The sequence below is a fragment of the Setaria viridis genome, chromosome 9, assembly GCF_005286985.2.
Source record: "Setaria viridis chromosome 9, Setaria_viridis_v4.0, whole genome shotgun sequence".
In the NCBI taxonomy this organism is placed as follows: domain Eukaryota; kingdom Viridiplantae; phylum Streptophyta; class Magnoliopsida; order Poales; family Poaceae; genus Setaria; species Setaria viridis.
In genome coordinates, this window is record NC_048271.2 from 17,139,387 (window position 1) to 17,154,458 (window position 15,072).

Sequence of the window (15,072 nt, forward strand, 5' to 3'; positions counted from 1 at the left end):
TGCGATTATAGCCGGAGACGAGCGGAATCCGATTTCAATAGGCTGGTATCCAATTGCAGCGTACGGACCAAACCAAAACAAACGCCTGTAACGCTACTTGTTATCACTTACATTCGGTGAAAGATAGGAGTCACTGAGCTTAGTTACACACGGAATAACTGAAAAGTGGTGGCCGCCGGAGCAGCCGATGCCGTCATCGAAGTTCTGCGAGTAGCTCTGCAGGTCGTACCCGAACGACCTCACCGCGGCCCGACGCCTCGGCCGCGTCGCTCCTCTCTTCCATGTGGACCTCATCAGCCTCGACAGCAGCTGCTTCACTGCCGCCGTCGACCATCTTCCGGCTGCTGCATGGCGGCCGGTGTGCAGGCCCAGCAGAGACGCCATGACCCTACGACGAATTTCTACGTCCTGCAAAGCGCCGTCAGCAAAGAAAAAGGATTTACTTCAAAAAAGAAAAAGAAAAAGAAAAAAGGAAGCGCACTAACGTCAAAGCAAAATATCTAGATGAGAGCAAGCAAGCTGCTATTTGCATGCATGTGACGGTGGAGTCATCACCTGATCGGATGATCGACAGATCACACGAAAAGGACGGCCGTTGGTGATGGCGGTATGGGGATAATCATCCGAGTCAATCATCCGAGTCATTGTGGTCCATCTATGAGTTGGCCGTTTGGGCTTTTGAGCTTTTGCCTTCCCTCATACTTGAGCTTTTGCTGATGGCGCTACCTTTTTGCTTGAGTTGAAATCTAGCTTTAACTTCGCCACAAAGAAAAATTATTCTGAGTGATTTGATACAAACTATATATATATTTTGGAATCATCAGATTCAAAATTAAAGTTCCCATAGGATTCCTTCTCCACTTTTGTTTATAAAGACAGCCTTACAATGCATGAAACATGAGAAAAATACAAGTGAAGATTCTTTCAGTCAAATAAATCGACAAAAAAGCGAATACCTGTCAGTCTAACCGTACTCGTACGCGAACATGCATGTCACGCCAGCTAAAAAGAATCACACAACTTGGTGTTTCTACACTAGCGCTGGGAGGTTGCAAACACTCACAGATCGATCACGTGAAACACATTTGGTTAATTCGGTTGATGACATTCACGTTTAGTTTCTTGTGACTTGTGAGCTGAAGAACAATTGCCTGGCCTCCCGGCCATCTAGTTTCAGCGACTTTCACCTATCTCCCAAAAACCTAAAAGCAGCCACAGATAGTTTGGCGGGTAGGTGAACAATTTGCCTACAGGTTTGGCACATTCTTAAACCAGGAATCAGTTTCCAACAGCTGACAAAGAAGCTCATTCTGCGTGCTGACTGATGGCAGCAAATTTACAGTAGCCAGCTACAAAGAAGAAAAGCGAGTAGTCATTTACAGTAACTGGACGAGCCAGCTATCTAGCTATCTAGCTTAGCTAATGACCGAGAAGCACTGAACTAGCTACACACGGCGGAATCACTGAAAGCGGTGGCCGGAGGAGGCGAGGCCGTCGTCGAAGTTCTGGGAGTAGCTCTGCAGGTCGTACCCGAACTTCACTGCAGGCCGCCTCGGCCGCCCCGCGCTTCTCCTCCATGTGGACCTCAGCCTCGACAGCAGCTGCTTCGCCGCCGCCGAGGCCACCGACGACCGCTCGCCGCTCCTGCCGTCGACCCTTCTCCGGCTGCCGCCGGTGTACAGGCCCAACCGAGACGCCATGATCCTCTCTCGATCGCTCGTAGTAGCGCTGTCACGACTGAAATCTCACAGCGGAGCTAATAATAATTAGGCACCAGGACGCTCTTGACTCCTGTCTCACAGGCGCGTGCAGCTTCTCAGAGACCTTTGCCTGGATGATCGATGCCTGCCGTGCCGCTGCTTTTATAGGCTGCGACCGGATCGGAATGAATCGGATAGGGTTCCTGCTGTCGAGGTCGCCGGCCGGGCCCACCGGCACGCACGCACTGAGTCACTAACGCACAGGGCCACGACGGCATCCACCAGGATGGATTCTCGATCGGCTGGGCAAAAGCCGATTTCAGGCCTCTTTTACGGCGTCGCCTTCAGTCAGAAAAGAAAAGAAAGGTGACCACCAACTACCAACCTATCGAGCTGAATTCGGATGCTGCCCAGCCCAGCCCAGTCATCAACTCATCATGCGTAGGATCGATGAACATGGGAGCAGAGAAGGTTCAGAGGTTCATGATTTCATCTACCCCTACAAGGCTAAAACGAATTTTGCAAAGCGCCGTCGTCAGAAAAGAGAAAGCAAGCGCACTAACGTCAAAGCAAAAATCTCTAGCTGAGAGAGGAAGCTGCTATTTGCGTGCATGTGATGGTGTAGTCATCGCCTGATGGGATGATGGGCAGTTGGTGGTGGCGATATGGGGATCGGGGTCCTACAAATCATCCGATCCGAGTCATCGTGGTCCAAGTATGACTTGGCCGTTTTGGCTTTTGCCCCCATCCGATCTCGAGATTTTGCTGATGGCGCTCCCTTTTGCTTGTGTTTAGATCGATCAGTAGCTTTAACTTCGCTACTAAGAAAAATTTGGAGTGATTTGATACAAACTATTCCTTCTTCTTCTTTGGAATCAGAATCAAAAGTTCTCATAGCAGGATGCAGGAATGTAAAAACGTTGAGAGAATCTAGTAGCAAAAACACAAGTTACGGTACTGAGAAACATGAGAAGAATTGAAGTTTCTACACTTGCTGATGCAAACGTACACTCACAGCTCGACGGTTGCACCGGGACCTAGGATCGATCACGTGAAAAACATTCGGTTCGGTTCACGTACGTTTACCTCCCAAGAAATCCACAAGCAGACGCAGATACTTTGGCCGGCGGGGAAGATGAACAACTTGCATTGGCTGCAGGTGCGGCACATGCGTAGTAACTAGTAGTAAGCCAGAAATCATAACAAAACCACATGCAGACAGAAGCGACCATTCCTTTCCAAGTTTGCAAACCCAGAAGCTGAACAACAAACAAAGCACCAACACAATCACTTTGTGTTTTGCACACATAATTACAAAACCATTCTGCGTGTTGACTGATGGTGGATTTACATTATCTAACTACTCCGTACAAAGAAGAGAAGCGAGTCAATTACAGGAACTGCATGCCGAACTGGATGTGGCCGCTAGCTAATCACCGGCCGGGAATACAATCACTGAGCGAGCTAGTTACACGGGATCACTGAAAGCGTGTGGCCGGAGGAGCCGAGGCCATCGTCGAAGTTTTGGGAGTAGCTGTGCAGGTCGTACCCGAACGACCTCACCGCGGCCCGCCTCGGCCGCGCCGTGCTTCTCTGCCTCCACGTGGACCGCAGCCTCGACAGGAGCTGCTTCGCCGCCGCCGCCGCCGCCGACCGCCGGCAGTGGCCCCTCCTCCGGCTGCCGCCGGTGTACGTGCCCAGCTGAGACGCCATCCTGTCCCGATCGCTCACAGCTTAGATGAGCCGCAGTAGCACGCTTGTGTGCCTCGTGTCTGAACTCTATGCCTCTCTGACCCTGCAGCTGCGAACTTCTGAATCACACCTTTGTCTCCGCTGGACGACGGCTGCCGTGCTGCGTATTTTATAAGCTCGAGCGCTCGACGGACCGATTGGATGGGAATCCGATGCATTGGGCCGGTTCCTTCGTTACCAGAGAGCCGACGACGTGCCAACGTCGCCGGCCGGGCCCACTGACGCTGACGCACCGAGTCACTCACGTACGGGTACAGCCAGGGCGCCGGTGGCATCCACTACGCGAGTCGGATTCCCGATCCGAATGGTTTTCCAGGCAAAAAAAACCGATTCCGGGGGGCATCTTTTTTGGGCGTCGCCCGCCATCAGCCAGAAAAGAGGCTTGCTTGGCGACAGCCGGCAAATGGCGACGGGGTGTGGGCGTGCGGCGTAACGGGAGGTCGGCAAAGCAGAGGAGCGATAGGGTCGGCTCCTCCGTGTCCTGCCCGAGGGATCATGTCCGAAACGAAAACCGACCGGCAGTTGGGCACGGCCTGTTCCATCCATGTGTGGAGCTGTAGGCAGGCCAACGAGGCCATGCGCACGCAAGTAGCGTGCGGGAACGTGTGGAATGTCACACATGCACAATGCGTTCGCCCGCATGCATAAATAGCGCCGATCGACCATGGCATCTCACGGTCCTCATGGAACGGGAGGTGGTAATGGATCGTAGCCATTATGTTTCCTTCACAATTTAACTCAGTTCTATCCATATTTAGCTCAAAATTATATAGTATTTCGATCCGATTTTTATTAAACCTAATCTTTAAATTTGTTAGACTAAATTAGAATGCCCTTTACCACCTAGGGATACGATGCCCCGCTGCAGATCGGCTGCACAATTCGTTTTCCTTTAGTCAGCTGATAGCTGAAAGCTTTATAACAAGAGAATAGCTGCGTGCATATTTTTGCAGAGGCTGGAGATACATCTCTATTTTCTGAAAGAAAATCTATGTTGTGCATAATACTTATATGTGCTTAGGAGGTGAAAACATGGTCTTGTCCAGTCATCATTCGTTGAGTCGAGATGGGAACAGACAACGTGTCATCTACCGAACACAACGGATTTCTTCACCCCGCAAATTAAAGTGTCACCAGTCTGATCAAATGATTGACAGCTGGGAGCGAGCCAGGAAGCTTCGAGTCATCCGTTTGATCGGATGATCAACAGATCACACAAAAAGGACGGCCCTGCATTGGTGGTGGCAGCATTTGGGATAGGATCGATATCGTACAAAACCAGGTCTTGTTTAGTTGCTAAAATTGGGAGTACCAAAATTACTGTGCCGGCACTGTAGCACACTGTAGCGTTTCGTTTGTATTTGGGAATTATTGTCCAAACATTGACTAATTAGGTTTAAAAGATTCTCTCGCAAAGTACAACAAAACTGTGCAATTAGTTTTTAATTTCATCTACATTTAGTACTCCATGCATGTACCGTAAGTTTGATATGATGGAGAATCTTCTTTTTACATAGTGCCAAAGTTGGGAGTTGGGGGTGAAGTAAACAAGGGTCCAATGACGGAGCTGGCCGAAAATTTTAGCTGGGGCGGACTCGCACGACGAACATGAGGGCAAAAAAAAACATTTGCATGCGACATTTATATTGAAACCACAACAGTAGTATCACAAACGGCACATATATGAAGGTTTAAGATGCCATAACATAATCTTCAACACATATTCTACTAATACAAGAACTAATCATGTCTAGGCTTTCTAGGTGGCCTAGGCAAGTCTATGGCCCGATTCTTGCTAGCTTGAAATGTCTTCTTGATTTCATCTCCATCAATGCCTCAAAAATTTCCTTCTCAATGTAGCACAATATCAAGCTATTAAGCCACTCATCGTTCATTCTATTCCGTAGATCTGTCTTGATTATATTCATAGCTGAAAAAGCTCTTTCAACAGATGCTGTTGCTACTGGTAGAAGCAATGCTAACTTAACGAGCCGAAAGACCAATGGAAAAGCAATATCTCTTTCACGTTTAACCATTTTTATAGCCAAACTTCCAAAATCAGGACAATCTTTGAATAAATAAACTCTTCGCATATGTATGACAAAGGTCTCAAGTTGATCTCTTATATTAGAACGCTCAATGTCAGTGAAATCTTGATCATATATTTCAGTCAATCGAGCAATCTTTTCTATATCAAACTTAGCAAAAGAATTTCTTGGATCCAGACAAGCGAAGGAAACAAGCAACTCTGATGATACCTCATTGAAGCGATGGTCCATCTCTGTCATAATAGCATCAAGAGCAGCCAGGAAAGTATCAACACAGTAATGATATTCTTGAGTGATTAAGTTACCATCTAGCCTTGACCGACCCCATCTAGGTATTGTCTCATCCATGTTTGGCACTGGAATCTTCTTATCATTGCAAAATGATATGACTTCATCAAGTAATGGCTGCCAGCCTTCATTTCTCAAAGTGACCAGCCGTGTTCTCACATCAATAAGCAATGAGAAGGCCTGAACAATATTTTGATCCTTCCTTCGCAGCAAGAGAGACAACTCATTAGTAATGCGAAGCACTTTCAACATGAACTTCATATTCAAAACAAAAGAGAAGCTCTCCATTTTGCGCACCAAACCACCTGCTCGACTAGTATTACGCTCATCCTCATGAACCATTGACAGCACCTTGACAACAGAATTCCACATTGACTCAATACGAGCTAATGTTGTTAAATGAGAACCCCATCTTGTTTCCCCAGTTCTAACCAAATTTGTTTTTTGATGCTTTCCTGAAAAGATTTCACCACTTTCCAATCGTTCCAAAATTTCTTCACGATGCTTTGCAATTAGCTTATTTTTTCTTTTACATGATGAACTTGCACTAGTCACAATTAAGCTCACATAGTTGAAGAAATCATCAAAGGATGAGCAACTAGATGTAACAGAAACAATGACTAGTTGCAATTGGTGGGCAAAGCAGTGAACATAAAAAGCATATGGGTTCTCATCACGAATTAGTTTTTGCAAACCATTGAATTCACCTCTCGTATTTGATGCTCCATCATATCTTTGTCCCCGTAGTCTACCCATAGATAATCCATATTTGGCAAGCATTTGAAGCAAAGAATTCTTTAGTGATTTTGATGTTGTGTCCTCAACATGCTTCGGACCCAAAAACCTTTCCACAACCATTCCTTGTTTGTTCACAAATCTGCAAAAAAATGATAATAAGCATTTGAAGCAAAGAATTCTTTAGTGATTTTGATGTTGTGTCCTCAACATGCTTCGGACCCAAAAACCTTTCCACAACCATTCCTTGTTTGTTCACAAATCTGCAAAAAAATGATAATATTAGTATTAATAAACTAGTATAGCACAGATGAATAATGAATCTTTCTGATTTACTCATGTAACAAACTAACCTTACAATAACAGCCATTTGCTCGGCTATCGAGACATCACGAGATTCATCGATGAGAACGGAAAAAAGAACGGTAATGCTTCTTCTGCATCAGCAACCACAGATTGAACCTGCTCTTGATCTTGAACCACACGGTCCACACCTTCAGATTCCAAAGCAGCCACATTTTGACTTTCCCTAGTACTTGGGCGCCGGGAGGAACCAGAACCAGAGCCAACACTCAAATTCGAAAAGAAGCTCTTCAAATCTACAGAAATCACATTGAGCACATGAATAAATGCTAAGAGTTCCAATTCAATTGAGAGCAGAGGATACTTGATTTGGGGCGACAGGGGCGATTTGGGGCGCCTCGCCCTCGCCCAACGCCAACGCCGACCGGGACCATGCTCTGCTGCTCATCATCAGAAGCTTCCGGTGCCGCCCCTCTTCCACGGCCGCGCATTTTCCATCTCCATTTCTTTTGAGAATCTAGCTAGTATACGTCATCTGTGCATCCTCTGTTGATATAACGGCTAGAACCATTTTCGCCTATTATAATCGTAAGAGAAAAGTGAATGCCTTACCGGTCTGTTATTCAACAATTCTTCTGAGCACGTCACGTCAGATAAAAAAGAAACGGAAACTAGAGTGTCCGATGCTGTGTTGAATGTTTGTAGGATCGATGACGTAAAACACATGCACATCGGCCGTACTTTTCCTCTGTGCTGAAGAACCAGAACACGGCCAGTACTGTGCGGCCATCTTCTAATTTCAGTGTTTAATCTAGTGGCTTTGACAGCTTATTATTAACTGATCTCCCAAAAAAATCTACAAGAGGCGCAGATAGTTTGGGAGATGAGCAAACCACAAATCAGAACAGAGAACAGAAGATTTCAGGATGAGAGGTTAGACATAATCTATTCCATTCCAAAGCTTTCAACAGCCGAACAAAGCATAATTTCTGCTGATGGATGGCAGGTAGGTTTAGTCTTGCACACACATGCAGTATATACACAGAAGAAGCGAGTAGTGATCCTGTACAAAGGCTGGACGAGCTAGCTTCCTAATCGCCATTGGAGATCAGCTAATATTCTCCAGGTGAGTACTAGGCACAATCATTTACACACATAACTAGAGAAGAAAGTGAAGGAATAATAGCAGCTCTAGCTACAACCGGCGGCGGTCGGAGGAGGCGAGGCCGTCGTCGAAGTTCTGAGAGTAGCTCTGCAGGTCGTACCCGAAGCTCACCGCGGCCCGACGCCTCGGCCGCGCGGCGCGTCTCCTCCTCCACGTGGACCTCAGCCTCGACAGCAGCTGCTTCACCGCCGCCGCCGACCGGCCGCCGCTCCTCCTCCGGCTGTTGCTGCCGCCGGTGTACAGGCCCAGCTGCAGAGACGCCATCCTCTCCTAGCTCTCTCGATCAGTCGATCGCTAACACGATCACAGTCGGAGCGTTATGTTATGATCAGAACGCAGACTTGTCGCGCTCGCAAGTCGCAACTAGCTGCCCGCGGCCTCTCTGCTCGTAGCTACCTCTGCAATGAAGCTTCTCAAGACCTTGTGCCAGAGAACGCACCCCATGGTGCTGCTTTTATAAGCTGGGGCAGGTGATGTGTTCCGACACGCGTCGTCGCGGCGAGACCCGCCAGCAGCATGGTGACGAGACATCCACTACGGCGATCGCCGTGTGGACGACGGTCCGGGCAAAAGCCGATTCCAGGCATCTTTTTCGTGCGGTCGAAAAGAAAAGGTAACCGTCGTCTAGCACGCACCAACCGCAGCACAGCAGCATGCGTGTTTTTGTTGGTTTGGTGGTAGGCTTTCCTTACTCGGTTACTCCTTAGTGACCTGTCGAGCTAGCTAGGACGCATCATGCATGAGAGAGAGGTGGCCACGGCCGTCGCCGGCCTGAACCGCTGCTAGTGAAGCGGAGGTGCGTTAAGGTCGGCGGCCTCGTGTCGTGATGCCGAGCTAGTCTACCGTGCACGCGCGCGGGGGGCGCCGGTCGACTGGAATGTCACCTGCAGAATGCGTTTCCGCTGCCTGTCGCCTGCCGATTGCCGAATAATCCCTGGGTGAGTTGGGCGAGGTGTTTTATTTCAAAAAGGAAAAGTTGGCCGAGATGTGATGCGGCTCCATTGTATTGCTACTCGAGGCTACGATTTGCCCGCGTGCACAGCAGTGCTCAACATGACATGTCATCACAGCAGGCTGGGATCTTATCCTTGTAGATGAAAGGCAAATTGAATCCAAAAGTATATACTCCACAACGTACACGTGTCTTAAAGCTTGGAACATGGACACATGGTCGTCTTTGGATAATCCTAAAAGAAGATGACATCGAGTCATAATCATGCGTAGGATTGAGGTGGGAGCGTATTAGAAAGTGGTCTACTGAGTACAACGAACTAGTGCATCGTAAAGAAAGAGAAAGGGAACGCACTAGTGTTAAAGCAAAAAAAAAAACATCGAGATCATTCGTTGAATGGATATCGGGAACACAGAAATTGTCATGTTCCGATGACAACGAATTTTTACATCCTGCAAAAGTGTAGTCGGAAAGAAATTAATTAAGGGGTGTTTGGGAGACTTTAGCCCCTGTCACATCAGATGTTTGATACTAATTAGGAGTATTAAATATAGGTTAATTATAAAACTAATTGCACAACTTCTAAGCTAAATCGCGAGATGAATCTATTAAGTCTAATTAGTCCATGATTTGGCAATGTGGCGCTACAGTAACCATTCGCTAATGATGGATTAATTAGGCTTAATAGATTCGTCTCGTGATTTAGCCTAAAGATTCTGCTATTAGTTTTATAATTAGCTCATATTTAGTCCTCCTAATTAGTATCCAAACATCCGATGTGATAGGGTTAAAGTTTAGCCCCTACCTTCCAAACATCCCTAGCTAAATGCCCACTGATGTCAAAGCAATTTCGTCCTCTAGAAGGGGAGCGAGGAAGCTTCGAGTCATCAGTCTGATCGACGTATTACACAAAAAGGATCCAAGAATTGGTGGTGGCAGCATGGGGATCGGTGTCGTACAGATGATCCGAGTCATCGTGGTCCAAGGATGACTGGCCATATTTTCGCTTTTAAACTTTTGCCATGATGTTAGATTTTTGCTTGCGTGATGCGCTCCCTTTTACACGGCTACTTCTCAGTACCTTTAACTTGGCTACAGAAATTAAGAACAAAATGATTTTTCGTTTGGAATCAGCTACAAAAGTTCCCACAGAATTTGTCTATTTAAGTATTTTTCAACTCCACTTTTGATTAGGATTGTAAATTTCGCCTTATAATGCAGCAAAATAGTTAAAAACATGAGAATCTAAGTATAAATATTAGTCACGGTACTGCAAAACATGAGAAAAAGGTGCATGATTTACTCTTTTGGTCACTTATCGAATACCTATATGTCTTGGTTTTTACAAAATGGAACTTGTCATGCTTCTGCATTCTCGATTAATGCAGCGGCTAAGGTAATTTTATTTAAATCCACTATATATCCCAAAAGAAAAGCGAATACCTGTCGGATCAACAAATTTTGCACGAGAACATATCACATCATCAGCTAAAAAGAAACCAAAACTAGAGTTTTAAAATTTTGTGGCATTCATAGTTTCAGCGATCTCACTGGCCACCGAAAAATCCGCTAGAAAGCCGCAGACAGTTTGGGCCGATGAACAACAACAATCGGTTACAGGTTTGTGGCACATATCAGAACAGAGAAAGATCTCAGAATCAGGTTAGAAGCCATTCCATTCCAAGCTTCCAACAGCTGAACAAAGCATAATTTTGCTGATGGATGGCAGGTTTAGTTTAGTCTTGCATACACAGCTGACTACACAGAATTACAAGAAGCGAGGTGATCCTGTACAAATTAAAGACTGCACGAGCTAGCTAGCTAATCATCACTGGAAATCGGCTAGTACTCTCCCGGTGACGAGGCACAATCATTTACACACAGAACTGGAGAAGAAACTGAAGGAATAATAGTACTGGCTCATAGCTCTAGGTTCTAGCTACAACCGGCGGTGGTCGGCGGAGGCGAGGCCGTCGTCGAAGTTCTGGCAGTAGCTCTGCAGGTCGTAGCCGAACCTCACCGCGGCCCTCCTCGGCCGCACCACGCGTCTCCTCCACGTGGACCTCAGCCTCGACAGCAGCTGCTTCGCCGCCGCCGCCGCCGACAGGCCGCCGCTCCTGGCATGGAACCTCCTCCGGCTGCCGCCGGTGTACAGGCCCAGCTGCAGAGATGGCATCCTCTCTCTCGATCGCTCACAAGTCACAAGCTAGGCACAAACTCTCTCGCAACTAGCTTCCCGGCCTCTCTGCTCGTAGCTACCTCTGCGACTGAAGCTTCTGAAGACCTTGAGCCAAAGAACGCACCCCATGACCCCATATATGGTGCTGCTTTGTAAGCTGGGGGCAGGGGATGTGTTCCGACACGCGTCGACGTCGCGGCAAGACCCGCCAGCAGCGCGGTGCCGAGGCTTCCACTACGGCGATCGCCGGAATGGTCCGGGCAAAATCCGATCTGAGGCATCTTTTCCAGCACTGCTGTGGAATGCCTTCGGTACCGGTCCTAAAACCCGTTTGTACTGGTCGTGCCACTGCTAGAAAAATAAGCATTAGCCCCGGTTGGAAAGAGTCATATCTCTCGAATATCCAACTGGACTAATCTTTTGGAACTAAAGGTCTTCCTCCTAAGTCTCGGGTCACTCACCCGGGACTAAACACGCTCTTTAGTCTCGGTTGGTGATGCCAACCAGGACTGAAGGGGCCGCCATGCAGACGCATGCACATGGTCTTTTAGTTCCGGTTGGTAAATACCTTTTTTCTTTTTACCCTAAATTCTTTTTCATATTAAAGCTAATTGTTGCTTCACTTATATATATACACCTATACGTATACATCTTTAGCGTACACTACTTACACATATATGCTCGTATTGTATGCATGTCGTATATATATTTCATGATAATATATGCATAATATTAATTATAACTACTATATACAATTCTTAGTATATTATACACATCAAACTAGTATTAATACAATTACTACATATACAGTAATTTGTCATCGTAATTCTTAGGATCCTCCCGTCGTGGTGCTGCTTGGTTCGAGTACTAAATATCCATCGTAATAAAATTCTCCTTTAGGATTTATCACCTCGTCCATCAGAAATCTATGAGTGCTTCTTGGATTGCCAAAAGTCTTTCCTTCTCCGAGAGTTCTTCGTGAATTTGCTACGTCTGTAATTTGGAAATATGTGAATGTTACACCAACAATTAAATAAAAGGAAATGATTAAAAATTAATAGTAAAAAACATACAGTTATATCATCTGATAGCACCTTACCCCTCACGGAATGGTGTATGTGCTCACATACATAGTATCCACATAAATTATTCCTTTGTTCCTGTCTCAAGCACTTTAGTGGAAAAAAAAGTCATGAAATATTCGTGTTATAGAATGTACAAAATGTGCAAACTTCATACATATTGGAAAAGTTGTACTGAATGTAAGTTTTTCTTTGAATTCACCATGGCGAGTCTTACGGAATCGTTTCCATGCGCTGTGAATTAAAATAATAAATGATACAGTGGAGTAACATGTCTACTAATTGCCATCATTGGACATGTTGAGGAGCATGTCCGTCTGGCTACCCTCATCCTCGGTGTAGGTTTTGGAATGTTTGAGCCACTATCGCCAGCAATAATCTGCTTCATTATATACCTTTCATCCTCTTCATCTCCCATCTCAACTAATTATAACATTAGTTATATACACATGTAATCATAGATACATTAAATTAAAAATTGTATCAAATAGTATAACTAATGTATAAACATGAAATCATAGAACAACAATGAAATAAAAGAAACTTAAATAAAATTTATCCTAACTACTCATATAATAAATCAACTCTTGGCTAGTAGGAAAAGAAAAATGACAATCTAGTAAATAAACACATGATCACTTGTACAATTTATTACATGAAATTTACATGAAATTAAACATTAAAATTTTTTACATGAAATAAATACACATGAATTTCCTAAGCCTTTATACTAATTTTCTATTAATTTCTACTATTTTCTACTAAATTCTACTAATTTCTACTCAATTATACTATTCTCTACTAAATTCCTAATTTAATCTACTAATTTCCTAATTAAAAAAAACCTACCTTGCATCAGCAAGCCGTGGGCTTGCGCCATCGCTACCGCGCGTACCTCTTTGTGAGGCGGCGGTGGCTAGGAGGCGCGCGGTGACGAGGAGGCTGGGGACGGCCATGATCCGGAGGTGGTGGAGGCCGAGGATGGGAATGGCGCGCGCGGCGAGCCGTGGGGTGACGCCGAGGAGGCCCGACGGACGAAGCAGGGGACGGACGGGCCAGGGACAACGAGGCTGCGATGGCGCGCGCGGCGGCCGGCTGGTGGCGCTGGGCGGCGTTGAGGGTGGCGGTGCTGGTGGTGGAGGGGCGGTCGCGCTGGGGTGTCGGCGCGGGAGTGGCACGGCCGAGGCAGAGGATGACGGAGAGGCCACGGCCTGGGCGAATCCGGAGGAGGACGACGATTGAGAGGCGTGGCTGGGGCGGAGGACGACGGAGAGGCATGAGAGTGGCGACGGTAGAGGAGGACAGGGTGGCGTGGCACGTCGATTGGGGCCAGCGGCGGACGCGGCGGCCGGTGAGGAGGACGCGACAGCTGGGGCAGACCAGACGACGTCGACGAGGTCATGGATCGGGGAGTGAAGTGAGGAGGAACAAGGGGACAGAGAAGAGATATTTATACCCCACCCCTTTAGTCCTGGGTGAAGTTGCCAACTGGGACTAAAGGCCCTTTAGTCTCGGGTGGTAATACCAACTGGGACTAAAGGGGGCTTTATGCGCGGGAGACGAAAAAAGGCCCCTTTAGCCCCAGTTGGTAAGGCTCCTCCTTTTCGTTTCCAACTGGTGCTATAATTGATTTTGTAGTTTTAATTTATACATGTTTTAAGTTGTTTTGTGCTGCTGTTGTTCAAGAAAAATAGAAAATTTACATATCTTGAACATGGAAAAATATATTAAATTAGCAAGTATATTTAAAATAAATTTAAATCAGTCATTAATTATGTACTAGTCTATTAAGTTTCTGAAAGAGTTATTTTAATGCATCAATTGGTCAACAAACACTTCAATTAAATAATTTCAATGCACAAAAATGCAATTGATGTACGTGGTTAAGTTAACATTGCTTATATTGATTGAATGAAGGTTCACCATAGAGCATTACAATATAATCGAAAGGTTCTGATGGCCATAGAGCATTACAAAAAGGTGCATCATATATAGTGCATTACAATGTAACGTTAAAAAACTTCTTCTTGACGAAAGTTCCTTAATCATGATCGCGGCGTAAATCTAGCATGATGCTTGGGTCAACTTCGATAGGTATGCCATCAAACTGATCATAATCATCTGACTGGTCTATTTTGTCCTCGACTCTCACGATTTTTCTTTTACCTGGAAGAACTATGTAGCGCTTTGGCTCCCATGATTTTTCTTCATCTTCTGAATTTTTCTTTGGTTTGCTAGATATTTCCTTCATATAGAAAACCTGATGCACGTCATTGGTAAGGACGAATGGCTGATCATTGTATCTAGTCTTGGTCAGGTCCACTATTGTCATTCCATACTGATCTTTCGTTACGCCACCTCTAGTTAGCTTCACCCATTGGTAACAAAATATAGGGATGTTCAATGGTCCGTATTCGAGTTCTCAGATATCCTCTATGAAACCATAATACGAGTCCTTACTCGTGTTGCTGTCTATGACATCTATACGGACACCACTATTTTGGTTGGTTCTTTTTTGTTTTAGGTTCTCATGTAAAATGGATAACCATTTATTTCGTAACCTTGGAATTTCACGATTGTGGTAAAAGGTTCCCTAACTAACCAAGTGAGTTGTTCATGAATCGCGGAGTTACCCATAAGGTGTTAATGCAACCAAGAGGGAAAAATATCCATGTGATGACATATAATCCAGGCATTGGATTTCGTCAGGTATTGGGAAAATAGAATATACTTGTGTTCCTTGATATACGGAGCCACAAAGGATGATTGTTGCAGAACTGTAAAGTGTGCTTTATGGAACAAATCACTATCATTGCTCAAACTTGATTTCCTTCCAAACGTGCCCTTTCCCCTAGCCTTCCCTCATGG

The 15,072-nt window shown here is 45.7% G+C and overlaps 1 protein-coding gene and 1 long non-coding RNA gene across 2 annotated transcripts; both read right to left on the reverse strand.

Annotated features, from left to right (window-relative positions):
- Nucleotides 1-20: 20 nt before the first annotated feature.
- On the reverse strand, nt 21-3,988 carry LOC117838974 (uncharacterized). The gene is made up of 2 exons (XR_004636750.2): nt 556-3,988; nt 21-408 (listed from the first exon to the last, which is right to left on the reverse strand). It is a non-coding gene; the product is annotated as an uncharacterized lncRNA (long non-coding RNA).
- Nucleotides 3,989-5,068: 1,080 nt separating this feature from the next.
- On the reverse strand, nt 5,069-8,025 carry LOC117836656 (uncharacterized). The gene is made up of 2 exons (XM_034716123.1): nt 6,877-8,025; nt 5,069-6,786 (listed from the first exon to the last, which is right to left on the reverse strand). Exon 2 carries the CDS (start codon nt 6,644-6,646, stop codon nt 5,231-5,233), a length of 1,416 nt encoding a protein of 471 aa, XP_034572014.1. The 5' UTR covers nt 6,647-6,786; nt 6,877-8,025; the 3' UTR covers nt 5,069-5,230.
- Nucleotides 8,026-15,072: the final 7,047 nt, after the last annotated feature.